The sequence below is a fragment of the Argentina anserina genome, chromosome 2 (genome assembly GCF_933775445.1).
Source record: "Argentina anserina chromosome 2, drPotAnse1.1, whole genome shotgun sequence".
Lineage (NCBI taxonomy): Eukaryota > Viridiplantae > Streptophyta > Magnoliopsida > Rosales > Rosaceae > Argentina > Argentina anserina.
In genome coordinates this window covers 26,510,125-26,525,694 of record NC_065873.1, presented here as the reverse complement: position 1 = coordinate 26,525,694, position 15,570 = coordinate 26,510,125, and the positions used below count along the sequence as shown (strand labels likewise).

Genomic DNA, 15,570 nt, shown 5'->3' with positions numbered 1-15,570 from the left:
TGTGTTTATGTTGGTGCATTTGCTAGGTTGCTTCTGGTTTGAAACAAATAATTTACTTCATCTTTTTTTTTCATCTATTATAGTTAAATAGTTGGCAATGCTGGCTTATTTCAACATTTTGAGAGTGATCAATACTTAACCTCCTTGATGTTAACAAATTAGAGTTTCTCCATATTTTCTTTAAAGTAGAAGAGCAAATTTCAAAATCTCCAAAATTTTCATGCTCAAACTTTAACAGTTTTCTTATTTTGCAGATTTCTCATTTATTACAATCAGAAAAATATTCAATTTTATCATTAATTATTACCATAAAGTATTATATATTCTTATATTGTTAGCTTATAATAAATTATCCATATTTTTGATTGGTTGTAATCTAAGTTTGAATTGTTGGAGAAAATTTAGCATTTAATATTTGGTTATGCAAATTTTTTGCCAAATCCTGTAAATATGGAGAATCATCTCTTATTTTTCATCTCTCTCTATTTTAGAAAATGGGATGGAGAAGCTGTTGAAGTGAAAATTTGGCAATTTTTATCCAAAATTTATAATGTGTTGGAGATGCTCTTAAGGAGATCAAATGGGAATCCATGATTAATTGTAGAAACCAATAGAGTAGAGGTTGCATGTTCCAACATCATTGTCACATTATTATTGGTGTGAGCTGGGCGATAGTAATAATACAGCATCACCAACATTCCAAAAACTGACCATACCCGATGCACCAACCAAAATCAAAGTTCTTTGAGTAGCTACAGCAAGAACAATCGCATTCATCAAAGTAAATGGCCAACAAATACTCGTGCGTATTTACCACACATGATTGGGTAAAATAAACAGAGCACAAAATTAATGTCGTGGCAGAAGAAGCAGCAATTAATATTGCATCATGTTTTCCACCTAGCTAACTATTTGTTTCATTCATTTCTATCAAAATACTACTACTCCTAGTTTGTTCCAGACAGTGACTCGCTTAGCTAGCCAGGACATGATCCCATTAACTCGCTCTCAGTTTCATGGGCGGCCAGAGTCTCTTTGATCTCCTGTAGCATCTTCAACACCTGCCACATTGTTGGTCTCTGCTCCGGCGAAGCTGATCGACAAGTTATGGCTACCTCGAGCAGCATTTCCATTTTGTTCCTACTCTCTTCCGAATGAGCACCACCACCATCGTGATCTGCTTCTTCCCTCACCGACCTCACCCACTCCATCATCTCATTCGGGGGAACTGAAACTAAGTGCTGCGACGGAGGCCTGCCTGTGAGAAGCTCCACCAGCAAAATACCATATGCATACACATCAGACTTGGGCGTTGGCGTGTAATTTGAATGACGAATCTCAGGGGCTTTGCATGCAGCAGAATCAGGATTCTCCTCCTCCCATTGTGGAGGATTAGTAACAAGAACAGAGAGGCAGTAGTCGGTGACACATGCCTCAAAGTCAGAGCCAAGTAGGACGTTGGAGGACTTGAGGTTGCCGTGGACAAGCCTCCACGCTTGGTGGATGTAGGAGAGGCCTTGCGCTACGTCCTCTGCTATTTTCAAGCATGATGTCCAGTGCAGAGGCTTTGCCCTTGTTGATTTCGAACCTGCATTAGTTTTCAAACAGCTCATAAGCAACGTATATGTACGTCACACTTGGTTGCTATTTAAACACTAGTGCAATTTGTAATCTAGAAACAACCAAAATCACTAAAGCTTTGCTTATTTCATCAGGGACAGCGGCTACCATGGTAGTATGGAATTATTCTAATTAGGGTCCTCTAGGGTTGGAAAATATAGGGTTGAGCACTTGAGCAAGTAATACAAACCATGTGAGTCAAATATAAGAAGTGATTAAGGACTATAAACACATGATTCTAAGAATAATCTATCATCATGTCTATTCCCAACCTAGTCTTAAACAAAAAGCAAGATTCTCAATGTTGGTGGAGAAAATCTAAGACTCTCCCCATCATCATCTCCCAATAATTTACCCTACCGCCTTACATGTCACTCTCTCATTGGCAGTCCTTATAGTTCATTCACAAAAACAGTCAAACTGAGTCGACCCACCGAGTCAAAACCAAAAATGGAAGCAGACCAAAACATGAAGGAGAAGGAGATGAAGAAAGAGAATCATTACCATGAAGGAGAGAGAAGAGGCTGCCATTGGGCTGGTAATCATAGATGAGCAGCCTCTCTTCCTTGGCCTGAAAATAAGCCCGGAGCGGAACCAAGTTCGGGTGCCGGAGCCCACCCACTGATTCCAAGTGCCTCTCAAACACATCCCTACCCGTCCCCTCCAGCACACTCGCATCCAGCCGTTTAACGCAAACGATCAGACGATTGTCCAGCACTGCCTTGTAGGTGGACCCCAGCATCCCTCTACCCAGTAGCTCCGCCGACGCCCTCATTAGCTGGTCCAGCGAGTACACCTGCGCCTCGCCCGCACAGAATAACAAGCTCCCGCTCTTCACCACTTGAATCCCCTGGACTCTCTTCACCTTCTGCTCCAGCTCCTCCTGCTCCATATGCACCGCCTCCGCCGCATGCAGCGCCGCCACGTCATCCGCGGTCAAGTCAGCCTTTTTGACTTGCTTGTTATTCCTGCTTTTCTTGACGGCGAGGACGAAGCAGAGGAGCGAGCAGATGAGGACGAACACGCCGGAGGAGAATCCGACGATGACGGCGGTTCTCTTGTGCTTCTTGTGACACGGCTGAGCAAGCTCAACTCCCTCACCGGCTCTCAGCCCGAGAGGTCGAGCCGGCGACGGAGCTTCAGGCACTGTCGACGGTGCGGCCGGACGAAAAAACGGAGCATTCGGCCGGCATTCTATTCGGATGATCTCGCCGCAGAGGCCGGGGTTCCGGTAGAAAGACGACGGTCCAAATCGGAGGAGAGTCGGAGTGACGGGAACAACGCCGGTGAGGTTGTTGGCGGAGACATTGAAGGTTTGGAGGGAGGATTGGTTCAGCGGCGGGATGGAGCCGTTGAAGTGGTTCCACTCAAGGCGGAGATAGTAGAGCCGGTTCAGACCGGCCAGCCATTTGGGGAGCGAACCGGTGAGGTAGTTGTAGGAGAGATCAAGGGTTCGAAGCCTGTGGAGAGAAGAGAAGGAATGAGGAAGTGAACCGGAGAATGCGTTGTGGTCGAGGAAGAGGGTTTTGAGGTTGATGAGTCCGGAAAGATCGGGGACCGGTCCGGTGAGTGAGAGATTCTGAAGGCTGAGAACTCGGAGCTGGTCGAGGCGGGTGAGAGTGTCCGGAGCGAAGACGCCGCCGAGATCCAAGTCTTGGATGACTAACCGGACCACCCTGGCTTTGGCGCATTCGATCCCAACCAATCGGCAGAAATGGAGAGTCTTGTTGGAATAGAAGATAAGGGCATTGTTCAAGTCCGCTTTGGCTTTGAAATCAAGAAGGGCAGCAGCGTCGGATGAGTTTGCTGGAGCTGGAGTAGAGCAAGAAACAGAGGCCAGTAGTAGAAACAGAGGAAGTGAGGGTAGTTTCCATTTGTGGAGCATTGTGAAACCGAACTGGGTATGTAGCTAGTTGGCCATTGAATGAGGTTTTGGGAGAGAAGGGAGATGGGGGAAGCAAAGCGAGCAGTACGTGACAAGAGACAAAAGCGAGGAGGACGATCAGAACAGAGAGGAGGAGCTGTCGAAGTAGACAGAGCTCAGTCTCAGTATCACGTGAAAGTAAAATCCCAAGGACAAAGGGGTTTAGGGTAAAATCGTGAAAGATCAATTCGATTTGGAGTGTGATTTGGGTAATCTGGGGCCGAAGAACATAACTAAGTTTGAGTTTTGGTGCATAACAGACCAACCAAGTTATGTAGCGTCTGACAAGAAGGCTGTAACAAACAATGTTTAATGTCCACAATGAGGGGGGTTATGATACTTAATTAACTAAAGACACAACTCTCTAGACCTGGTTCTAATAAAGTTCAAGCTCTCAAAATACTGGGAGGAACGATAAGGTTCTTGTTTATGCAGGAAGAGACCCTATTGCCTACACCCTTGTCACTTGCCATGTGATTCTACAGTTCGTGTTGGAATGTAAGATAGGACTGGTGGATAGTTCTATCTCTTCCCCATGAACTTTGAGTTTGCTTCAATAATTCTACGATAGTTTGGATATATTCCGAAAATTTTAGAGCACAAAACACATGGACCTTTGTGATTCATCTACTTTTCTCATTGGAAAATCTCTCTAAAATACAGTGTGTTGTTGTAGATGTGCTTCGAATTCCTATAGCTGAAATTCTATCTGTTCCTTTAATCGCTGGAACCCAGAACCGTTATCTATTCAGCAATCAGCACGCTTGACGGCTTGAGCATTTGAAAGATGGTCTATTTAAATTTGCTGACAAAATGCAAAAGAAAGATGGAACTATGGAAGTGGAGTGAGCACGAATAGAGAAGTGACAATGGGGCCTTGAAAAGTTTGAAGGTGGATTTGTGTAACAAAGTCCAAACTTTTAATGACTAAAAACTTTGGGCCTGACAATAAGTAGTAACAGAGATATTAGTTAGACTTAATTACTTAAAAAGACTGGTTAATGGTTATCTATATATTCTTATTACACAATGATAGCCAACATAGATAGCCTTTTTTCTTTCCATTTAAAAAAAAATTATTTATGTCCGGCTCTATCATTATGTAATAAGAATATCAACTAAATTAAGTTGGAAACTAAGTTTACTATGTATCAAAGAGACGGAGGGTAAACCCAAGGGGTTTGGTGTAGTGGTAATGCATGTATCTGTATGTTGGGCGATTACTGATGTGATACTCCTAGTAATAGGAGGTCACTAGTTCGATCATCTGCATGTGAAAAACATCTCCTAAAAAAGGCATGTACTGTATCGGCTCTTCGGACTCGGAGTGATAGACCCACCATTTTTTTTTACTTTTTGTACCCAAAAAAGAGATGGAGGGTAAACAATCATTCTCTTGTATAAACATCGCAGCCACTTATAACTCATTCAGCTCGCTAAGCTTATCTATTACAGACACGGAAAATCCCGTCTCCTAAGGCAAATTCATATACAAATTTTCCTCAACTATCAAAAACATGCGATTGTGGCACGAATAAAATACGTATCTTCTCTTATAGAAGTTCCCAACTCATGTACTAGATTTTGGCAGCCCTGCATCTCTACCGCCTCGTTCACCACTAGAAAACCAGGTGAGACACGAAAAAATGAAATAGGGAAACTGTTCCGCTTGGATTTCCTACAGCCATGCATGCCTCAACTCAATATCCTTAATCAGGTTAAGTGTTGAACCCAATTATCACTACAACATCGATCCTTCACCGCAACAGTCCTCACCACGACACGCATTCACTGTAAGGCACGCCCTTGAAATAAGAAGACTGCAGTGTTTGCCTCATTCTAAGATCACTCTCGGCGAGGAGGGCTTACATGTACCATACGTGATGAAGAGAAGAAGGCTCCGCCACCGGCAGTCTCTTTGCTCAAACTCTAGGCTTTGCTTTTTCTTTGAATGACGTACTACATATGCTTTTTTCTTTCTTTTACTGCGTGCTATGATAGACCTGGAAGAGAAGGACCTGGTCGGCCGGCTTGCTGCCGGAGAAAAAAAAGAGGGAAAAAATCTCAGAAAAAACAGAGCAATTTCTTCGTGCTCTGATACTAAGAAGAATTATATTGCTTGTTGCTTTTAATGAATTCATACACAGATTGAACAAATATATAGCCTAATCTAACACTAATTACTCCGTGATTCACGTCGACACAGATACCATACGTGATGAAGAGAAGAAGGCTCCGCCACCGGCAGTCTCTTTGCTCAAACTCTAGGCCTTGCTTTTTCTTTGAATGACGTACTACATATGTTTTTTCTTTCTTTTACTGCGTGCTATGATAGACCTAAACGATCTAGATCAATTTATTTTGAATTTCAATTGCCAATCTACATCCAATGTATGAACTTATTGATACACTGAATTTATGTCATAATATCCAGTTTTTGCAGGGTAGAATGTTCCCATCAATATCCCATTTTTATTTTATTTTCCGAGTGAGATAACCCACCATGTCTGAGTGCCCTTACCATCACACTGACCTGATCGCAAAGGAGATTCCCAGTTCCAATGTTTAATTTGTTCGAATATACATCAACATGACTACATGAGTCTCATTGCTTAATTACGTAGAATTTAAACCTAAAAAATAAGCAAAGAAAGTGGGATAGAAGGATCATGATCCAGATATATCAACCTCCAACTTGTTATCGGTACAGATAACTACTTATTTCCACAAGCAAATCAAACAATTCACTTGTATTGGTTGACTGGCCAATGCTCCACCATTTTAGTCCACTTCAACTACAGAATTTGGCTTCCACTTTGCACTATTAAGCTCTCCATTATCAAACTAAGCTACTTGTGTACCAAAAATACTAAGAAATTTAGCTGACCAATTATAATGCTTTACATATTTATATATCTTGCATAAAATTTTCTATTGATGGTTGCAAGGACACTTCTTACCTAACACCACTTGGGTCAGGTCCTCTGGACAGCAAAGAAGGTCACCCTAGAAAGTGACATTACTGCTATCTCTTGAACGTTCTGGGATTCCAACAGAGGAAAGGATTCTGTTCTGTCATTTCATCTAGAAACTTTGGACCATGGTTTTTAAAAAAGAACCTTTATATAGCTCTTTTTAATTAATTTATTCCCACTATACTAGCATTGTGAGAGTTCAAGATCAAAAATTCAGAGAACTGAAATGTAGAGTTGCGGTATAGATCGTCCAAGGAGTTAAATGGGTTCTTATCAATTCTTTATTTTCAGTTGTTAATTCACAGTACACCATATTTTGACTCATGATTCATGAAATATAACATGCATGCTTGTTTACTTAATTACAGAGGTGAGTGAAAGAATGACTGAGCAACATGTATGAAAAATTCAAGGTGTAGGATCCACTTGACGAACAAAATAAGTAAAAGGAAACTTACTGCAGGGAATGTAGGTATATGACCCCATATTGGGACAGAACCTGGCATGCGAGAAGAAATCTGCACATTCTTCAATCGATCTTTGAAATGGAAAACCAGGAATGCAGTTGTTAGTAACATCAAGCACCCCTCTCCGAATCAAACTGTAACATATTGGGCCAACATGGATGAAGTAATTATCGGCGAGTGAGAAGTTTGCCAAATTCAGCAGCTGATCACAGATCACCTCCGGCACCAGGCCAAATAATAAGTTTCCTGCAAAACTTAGCTGCTCAACTTTGTCTAGACAAGCCAAAGAGAACGGTAAAGGACCAGTTAACTGATTGTTACTTGCATCAAGCACTATGGCCTCCTCTAGTAAACCAAGCTCATAAGGCAAACAACCTGTTAGCTGGTTATTGAGAAGCAGAACTTCAGTGAGAGATGACAAAGCTTTTGCAATGCTGCTTGGTATAGGGCCATTGAAGTTGTTATTTGCCAAAGTGAGGAGGATGATATGTGAGCTGCCTAGATTATCAGGAAGGCTCTGTATGAAGTTGTTGTTGTTGAGGAAGAGAGCATCAAGGTCCTGAGTGAAAATCTGTGGTGGAACCGAACCGGTGAAGAAATTGAACCTTAGGTCCAGGAAAGATAAGCCGTCCATGCCAAGAACTGCGGTAGGGAATGGACCGGAGAAGAAGTTGTTGCTTATGTCAAGCTCATAGAGATAAGGGAGGCTGGCTATTTTGGAGGAAATGGTGCCGGAGAAGTTGTTGGAGTTTGCATGGAACAGAGCAATATCAGGGAGCTGATCAAGAAACCCGTCAAGGGAAGAAGCACCGAGATGAAAGCCATTGAAGTCGATGGAGGCTAACGCGATTGCAGATAAGTTGTATGGAGGATTGTCACAGTAGAAGCCTTTGTATGTGCATATATCTGAGCCTACCCAAGTTTGAGTGATGTTGAGAGGATCTGAAGTGATGATGGACTTGAAGTTTTGGATAACTGGGTATACCACTTGAAGCCTTTGGTCTGCAAATGAGAGCACTTTTTGTGGTAAATCTGGGAATGGTGGTGGTGGTTTTAATGAACACTGAAGTGGACTACTGGTTATGGGGCACTTCTTTCTGTGGGTTTTGTCTCTGCTACTTCTTCTGGTGATGTTGTGTGTTGCAGAGTTTGCAATGAGGCATGTTAGGAGGAAGAAGAAGAAGGTTGAAAACAACAAAGTGCTTCTTCTCATTCTTTAATGAAAAACTATATATTGCAAAATACAACAAATAAGAGAAATGCAAGAGGCTAGAGGTGGTTCATACAGAAAGGGTTTTATGCAGCCAGAATCATGAACAGCTTTTCAATACAGATAGATAAATTAGCATATCTCTTGGGTGCCCATCAGCCCATGGAAGCACTAACGCAGAACTACTTTGAGACTTTGTTATTATATAGTGGACCTCACATATTCTTCTTCTATAAATATCAAATTTCTATGTTAAATTTTTCTATAGAGACACCAAAATCTAAACCTAAAGAGAATTTGCCTTATTTTTGATATATAAGGAGGCGGAGCTGCTCTGTAAATCCATTGATTTTGTAATTACCCACCGACAACCATTTCCTTGTGCGGCGGACCAATGCATCCAACTCGCGTCAGGCTTTGGTCACTCTAACAAAGTTCATGGTTGATCGAACTCTTAACATATTTCACTTCTTCATCAAAAACGAATTCCACCAAAAGAGGAATAAATGAAATATATAGAATTCCTTGCATGGGATTAAAAAGTTCATTGTATATGAAATGAGAATCCTAATGTGATATCTATGCGTGTTCCAACTAGTAATGAAAAATCCCAATATTGTCTACTTCTCGTTTTCCTCATCTTACCAGGAATAAAGAAAATTTTAAGAAATTGGAGCTACTAAACAAATGGCCATTCACTAGTAAAGAAAAGTAGCTATATATAGCAAAGATTCCCACTGATTTCCTATGATGAGTTGGATCTTTATGCTTGATATCTTTGTCAATTAGCCTGGGAATTTGGGCTTGTGGCCCAGCTTGTTATCAAATGAAACCAAAATGGATTTGTTTGCAAGGTCCAGCATGAGCAGGAACGAGATAGTATTGGAATTGGGATGGGAGCCAGTTAACACGATCCAAACCATCTGTATCAATTTGCATGTCGTGTAGAAGAATTTTTAATTTTTAATGTTATACACCATGATAAGTCAACAACTGTTGAGCATAGGTTTATGACAATCAGCTCATTTTAAAACCAACTTAGGCCCAATTTAGTACAGACGTGTGATTGGAAAAATCTGCGTTTGCATATTTAATCAGCATCAGTTTTTTAAAGTTTTATTTGAAATTTTCATAATTTGACTAAAAATTGCATTGAAGTTCGTGAACTTAATAAATAAGTTAATACACAAAACACCTTGGTTAGATTATTTGAGAATTTAATCCCATAATCTAAGCCAAACACAACCTTAGCCTACTCATAGTCATAGACAAGAACTAGGCACATCGTTTCTAAGGTAGCATCGTCAGCTTCCAATAGTCACCAACGCTGCCGCCATTGCCACCAGGACACAACAAGAAGACATAACAGTCTAAGGATGCACCTTAGTCTCATCAAGGATTAATACGCTAAACCATTCACCTAGTCGTCCTAGCGCTTATAAAAGATTTACTTCTCTCTCTCCATAATAATCACTATTTATATATACTCATCGATTACACTTACAACATAATTTTGAGAAAGCTTTCCATTATGCAGACAAATAAGTGAGAGAAAAACAATGTAAAACGAGTAAGAGTAAATTTCCATTCTTCATCACTATTGAGAAAACCAACGTACCCCTGAAAGTATATCGGTAACCATATCAACTGACCGAGTGAATAACAATATGTATCAAAAGTATATCGAATTATGTAGTTTATGTACTTATATGATAGTTTTAAAAATAAAGTAACATTAATTATTAGTAGGTCAAAAGTCGTGTACCGTTCTTAAAATTTAGCGTACCGTTCTTAAAATTTAGCCAAATTATAATGTTGACGGATGAAGTATTCACGATCATGACATAGTTTATGATAGAGAACACCATGATATAGAATCCACAATTTGAGGTATACTTGACAATACCAATGTCCTAAAAGTCTATAATTCCTTATATTCCTCATCCATAGTTCCATACGTACGTATTGATCATTACTAGAATAAGTCCTGAAATTGTCAACCCTCACAATTTTCAATAGATCTAGCAGTGAACCAAAAGTGGAGTGGGAATTAGAACAACTAAGAAGCAAGCAAGATCGAGTGGCCTTAGTCAGCAAACTCCACAATGATATACGTACTAAAGTACTAAACAAGTATAATAGGGGCATAGCATTTGATTCATTGACCTTGGACCAAATCCATCATCTTCTCTAATCTCTAATCCTATATATATATATATATATCATTTCCATCTCTAAACAGAGGCTCTAGATCATCATCAAAAGAATAAGAATAAACCCATCAAGGAAAAAAAAATGAAAATATGAACCCACTAATCCTCTTGGAGACTGTGAGAGCTGACTATTATGTTGCCCCCGGCCAAGCTTAATTAGAACTTTAATAAAGAGGAAGAATTGTGGTTGGGGCCGTTTTGGCCGCTCGATGAGTTGCCTAGGACGATTCGAGGACGATGGCTGCCATTGCCTCCGTGACAGCTTGGGAGTGATTGTGATCGCCTTCGTAGGTCACGATCAGCATGCTCTGATCGTCTACAGCTCTCTCTACGTGTTTTCTTGCAGGACACCCTCTCTGGCTACTGCACTTGTAGTACCCTCTGAAAATTGTCACACAACCCAAACCACACATTTAGGTTTGGCCATCAATCCCTCAAGTATCACTAGAACAAGATGACCTAGCTAGCTAGTGTTCATCACAGCATGTATTAATGGATAAATAGTGTTCCGGATTATTAAAACTACAGGAGGTTTTGGTTACTCAACCAAAATGGATAAGAATGAACCATAATGCAAATTGGTACCTTGGATGAGGGGAACCCTTGATTGGTTTTTGGCCGTACTTTCGCCATGAATACTCATCGGCTGGGATATCAGCCATTTTCGTACTAATTGCAGGGATCCTTGTCACTCTTTTCACTCTTGATTTCCTGTTTAATCCAAATAATACAAGTTTAAACCGCCATTTCATAATTTCAATCAAATCCGACATGAAGAGTATACAGAGTTGGTGTGAAAAGACAAACCTTTTCTTGGAACAGTGGCATCTTGAAGAAGACGAGCCACACTTCAGAGCTGCGGAATCATCCACAGAATGACACTTCCTCTTTAATGACGAGGAAGGAAGAGGAGGCTTACCAGCAGACGACACTGACATATTGGACATGTTCGTCAATTGAAACCCGGAAGACATGGAGTGCTGCAGAGTAGTAGTCTCGCCGTCGCCGGACATAAACGAACTCGAACCAGAAACGCCCGGCGAGGCCGAGAAATTGAAGCTAGTACCACTCTTTGGAAGAGGCGGTAACCATAGAACTGGTTTGGGATAGTAAACCTTGAACGCAGATGAGGATTGGGATTGCTCTGTCTTCATATATAGAGCATCTGGAGACTGAAATGAAGGCCGCCCTGTTTCTCTCGTCAGAACTTGGGGTGATTCCGGTGGAGTAGCCGTAGTAGCTGTACTAGTAGCAGTCACCGGACCTCTTCGAAAACGAGCGTGACCTGTTCTTCCTCTATCCAACAAAGAAATGACCTTCCTGAACTTATTGACGGCCATGTCCGCAACTGCTCTGTATTCTATGGCAGCACTTTCAGAGGTTGAAGAAGAAGAAGAAGACATCAACCTTATGAATTTCTCAACGCTCTGAATCCCGGCGGAGGCTGCTTCCTTGACGTCATTCTCTTCCATCTTGGCTGCAAAGCTGTCAACCAAACCCATCATGAGCTCCACAGCCATGGAGAAGAATCACAACTAGTACAAAATTTACAGACAGAATATATATAAGTCTTCGTGGAGAAGAAAAAGAAAAAGGAAACAGGGGATTCGAGTCAAATTTCGGAAGGCATATATTTGGGCTATCTAGCTATCACTCTGTTCTTGTCTTCTGCGGTCAAAGGATGAAGCCAATGAGGGTTTTCCACGTGGAGGAATCCGGCTGGGAACATTGAACTGCTCGGAGACCGTGAAAATAAGTGTGGGGATGATGTCAAAAGGGGGAGATTAGCCGTTAGATGGCTGACCAGAACAGAGAGAGAAAGTGAGAAAGGGAGGGGAGAGGGTTTAATTGGAGACAGAGAGGCAGAGAGAGTTGACCTTTTACAGCTTTTAATGCAAAAGTCATGGGGGGGGGGGTAGGGTGGTAGGGTTAGGGTTTGGCCCAATGGAAAAACAGAAAGACGGAAAAGAAGACGGTGGTGGGACAAGAGAGAAAGACCAACCAGACACCACGCAACAACATCAGCTACGTCAAAAACCCTGGCTCGCCAACTCGATCGATCACATGAGATAATGCACCATTGTCAATACCCCGCTTGATTTGTTTGAAATCTTTGTCGAGCCAGTTCATGTCGAGTTAAGCATACTTGAGAGAGGAGTATAGCGAAAGCTCGATTTTCATGAAAAGACAACTAAAGTTCAGATGCATAGCGTTTGAAGAAAGCTGGGAGAAGCTTGCATGATTAATCATTCAAATACATTGGACAAAACCAAATATGAACTCTTAAATATGAACAAAATTAAGGACATCTCTCAAGCCAAAGTTAATATGTATATTAAAGTATGGAATCGGAGCTTTAATTCATGATGCATAGCGTAGCCAAGGGATCCACTACAATCTTTTCATTATGGTTTTACTTTGGGCGGTTCTTTAGTCGTTAGAACCCATACAAGCACCAAGTTGTTACTCAAAGCAACTATGACTTCGATGACTGCTTTCTACAATCATGTACAACTCTCTATTATTCTCATCCAAAGCTTTAGGTTATGAACTTTACAGAAACCATTTGACATCATTCACACATTGAAACTGGACTAATTATGCAGGCCTCACAAGTAATCTGTAATCATACACGTACGTATAGAATCCAAGGAGTCGTTCAAACTAAGTTATCATAAACCATACCACCACCTAGTTGATCAATTTAATAAGATCAAAAAATTTCACTTCGCAGGAGAAAGAAATATTATCGAAGAACAATTACATCTATTTTCCAAATAAGAAAGAATAAAACAAAAACACATAGTCACCTGTTTGTAGCCAAGTATGCTAACTTTTATTGTTTTCGCGTTTGAAACGAATCACGAGCCTCTGCCCCGAAGAACGATCAGATTGAATGTTCTTCTTCTAAGAACTCCAGCTAGAATGAACTAAATTGCATTTGCATGGAGTGCAAAAAAGGATAATGAGATCGAAGACAACATGACGAAGCATATTGCAGGGAATATAAGTCAATTTATAAGAAGCTGAGTGGATACTCAACGCGTGGATTGAAATGGAAAGCATATGCCAAGGTAGTCAACCATAGTCAGTAATTAGGTATGAAATCTGAAAATGATTCTTTTCTTGTAAAGAGAAATTTCCATGAAATCTATAACGAGGTCAAATATTCCTATTTGAGCCATGGTAGTTTTTTCAGTGAAGCTTCTTCTTCAGCTTCCTCAAGTAGATTCTATCAAATTGATAGGAGAAACAGATATCAGTAATAAATGTTCCACTTTCTAGACATTTTCCTGACCTTGGATAAAGGATAAATTTGAACAGTGTCGTTTTCTTGATAATTAACTTAATCAGAGCGTGGATTAGGGATTTTTTTTTTTAAAATTTAAAGATTTAACACAAATGACTTGGAGCTTGATTGGTATGGATTTCGTTTTTGGTTTCACTCAGATTTAACAGTATTCGTTGACAAAAGATATTAGGGGTGGACACGGGACATGGCTCATCTCACGTCTCATCCCACTCTTTTGAATCGGGACGGGATCGGGACGAGGGTTTTTAAGAATGCATCACACTCGGGATTAATCCCGGTTAGGACGAGACGAGATCGGGACGGGACAAATCTCACATTCCTATGAAGTTAAATAAAAACCTATATTTTTATTTTTCATTAACAAAGTAACATTCAATAATGAAAATTTAACAAAAAAATGCATATTATGTTCAAAATATTATAATTTACCATTATTATTTCAGTTGATATAATTTTGGAGTTATTAAAAACATAAATTAGTTTCATTTTGATACAAATATATAAGAATTTTTAAGTTTTTATTAAAGGTGAGACGAGACGGGACGGAATGAAGTGAGATATAAATTATTCGTTCCACGTCTCATCCCACTATTATGAAACGGGATGAGATTGAGACGGGATCGGGATTTCTATTTTTTATGCCCACCCCTAAAAGATATATACAATCAATGTGTAGATTATGCAGCTGAAATATTTTTGGGTGAGGCAATGAGAAGAATGGGAAGGAGACCCGTAAGCCCTTTCAACTGTATAGCCCATTTGTTTGTGTATAAGGATTAAATGCCGGAGCCCGTTTTCAGACTGATCCCAACTCATGAAGAGGGCAATTTATGCATCCACACCTTCATTTGGATTTAAGTAGCTCACTTTCTCATTAGAGACCTTCTCTCGACTCAGAACACACACATCAAAACTGTACAAAGTAGAGACATGGACAAATGAGAATCTCATAGTGGAGACGGAAACCGCGCACTCATTCTCTCGGCGTAGGAACGGCGAAACAGAATCATGTATGGGCATTGCTAATTCAAAGAGACTTGCATTTGTCGAGTTCAATACAATGGGATATGTCTATGGGCGGCAATTGATGGTAGATCAGCGAGTGACTCATGAAATTGGAGGCGTGTGTGTTTCGGAGGGGATATAACCCCATTCATTCGCCGCCGCCCACTGTTTTGGATCTTCAAACTTCTACAGTATGGACTATGGGCCCGAACCGCTCGTTTGGCATGCCCACTTGCATACTTCAAATGGGCCACTAGCCCGTTTAATTTCCAAATCTTGACCACTTTTTAAAATTTATACAATTTTTTGTACAAAAATAAACCTTTCCAATCAGTAAATAGCAGGATGACAAACTCAGTAATTATGCTAGACAAATTTTGATTCGAGGCAAGTTCTTATGTTTTATCAAAAATCCACCCGAAAGTTTCGTACATAAGAGGATATAAGTAATACGTATAATGTAGAGTTATGAATTTCTAACTGAAGTGTTTATTGTATATTAGAAAACAAGTTATTCTTTGTCACAAAATTAACATCCCGATTTATATATTGACAATCAAGACTTGTAGAGTTCGGAATTTCTAACCGAAGTGTTGTATCATGTGTTTGATGTCTCATATCTAACCAACCAAATTTTCTATTGGCTAAAAATGCTAAGTATAAGTTTTGATCGATCACTTGGTTAGGCTTTATAGAATCATATACTAATTCGTGTAGTAAAAGCATGTCAAAACTCAACATGTTTATTCATCTATATAAATTGATAACTTTAATCATTGTTGGTGGAGTCCGAGCCTCGTTAGCTAGGTGTTTCATATATAAACTCTTACCAATTTAATTACT

General features: G+C 40.3%; 3 protein-coding genes across 4 annotated transcripts; all 3 read right to left on the bottom strand.

The window, feature by feature from the left end:
- Positions 1–774: 774 nt before the first annotated feature.
- LOC126785235 (probable inactive receptor kinase At5g67200) lies at positions 775–3,561 on the bottom strand. The gene is made up of 2 exons (XM_050510857.1): positions 2,125–3,561; positions 775–1,588 (listed from the first exon to the last, which is right to left on the bottom strand). The coding sequence occupies exons 1-2, from the start codon at positions 3,503–3,505 to the stop codon at positions 978–980; spliced, it is 1,992 nt and encodes a 663-aa protein (XP_050366814.1). The 5' UTR covers positions 3,506–3,561; the 3' UTR covers positions 775–977.
- Positions 3,562–6,774: 3,213 nt separating this feature from the next.
- On the bottom strand, positions 6,775–8,343 carry LOC126785243 (uncharacterized protein At4g06744-like). The gene has a single exon (XM_050510869.1). It carries the CDS (start codon positions 8,197–8,199, stop codon positions 6,928–6,930), a length of 1,272 nt encoding a protein of 423 aa, XP_050366826.1. The 5' UTR covers positions 8,200–8,343; the 3' UTR covers positions 6,775–6,927.
- Positions 8,344–10,445: 2,102 nt separating this feature from the next.
- Positions 10,446–13,340, bottom strand: LOC126785245 (probable WRKY transcription factor 7). Of its 2 annotated transcripts, XM_050510872.1 has the most exons (4): positions 13,220–13,340; positions 11,217–11,894; positions 10,995–11,120; positions 10,446–10,790 (listed from the first exon to the last, which is right to left on the bottom strand). In XM_050510872.1, exons 2-4 carry the CDS (start codon positions 11,879–11,881, stop codon positions 10,628–10,630), a joined length of 954 nt encoding a protein of 317 aa, XP_050366829.1. In that variant the 5' UTR covers positions 11,882–11,894; positions 13,220–13,340; the 3' UTR covers positions 10,446–10,627. The 2 variants fall into 2 exon arrangements, with proteins under 2 accessions (XP_050366829.1, XP_050366828.1); XM_050510871.1 differs by lacking the exon at positions 13,220–13,340 and having other exon boundaries at positions 11,217–12,053.
- Positions 13,341–15,570: the final 2,230 nt, after the last annotated feature.

Bases quoted from the DNA above. Each gene is read 5' to 3' on its own strand.
- LOC126785243 (XM_050510869.1), bottom strand. From the start codon at position 8,199: ATGAGAAGAAGCACTTTGTTGTTTTCAACCTTCTTCTTCTTCCTCCTA.
- LOC126785235 (XM_050510857.1), bottom strand. From the start codon at position 3,505: ATGCTCCACAAATGGAAACTACCCTCACTTCCTCTGTTTCTACTACTG. The intron at 1,589-2,124 runs GTAATGATTCTC...AAACTAATGCAG, and splicing joins CCTCTTCTCTCTCCTTCATG to GTTCGAAATCAACAAGGGCA.
- LOC126785245 (XM_050510871.1), bottom strand. From the start codon at position 11,929: ATGGCTGTGGAGCTCATGATGGGTTTGGTTGACAGCTTTGCAGCCAAG. The intron at 11,121-11,216 runs GTTTGTCTTTTC...TGGATTAAACAG, and splicing joins TGCCACTGTTCCAAGAAAAG to GAAATCAAGAGTGAAAAGAG. The intron at 10,791-10,994 runs GTACCAATTTGC...GACAATTTTCAG, and splicing joins AAGGGTTCCCCTCATCCAAG to AGGGTACTACAAGTGCAGTA.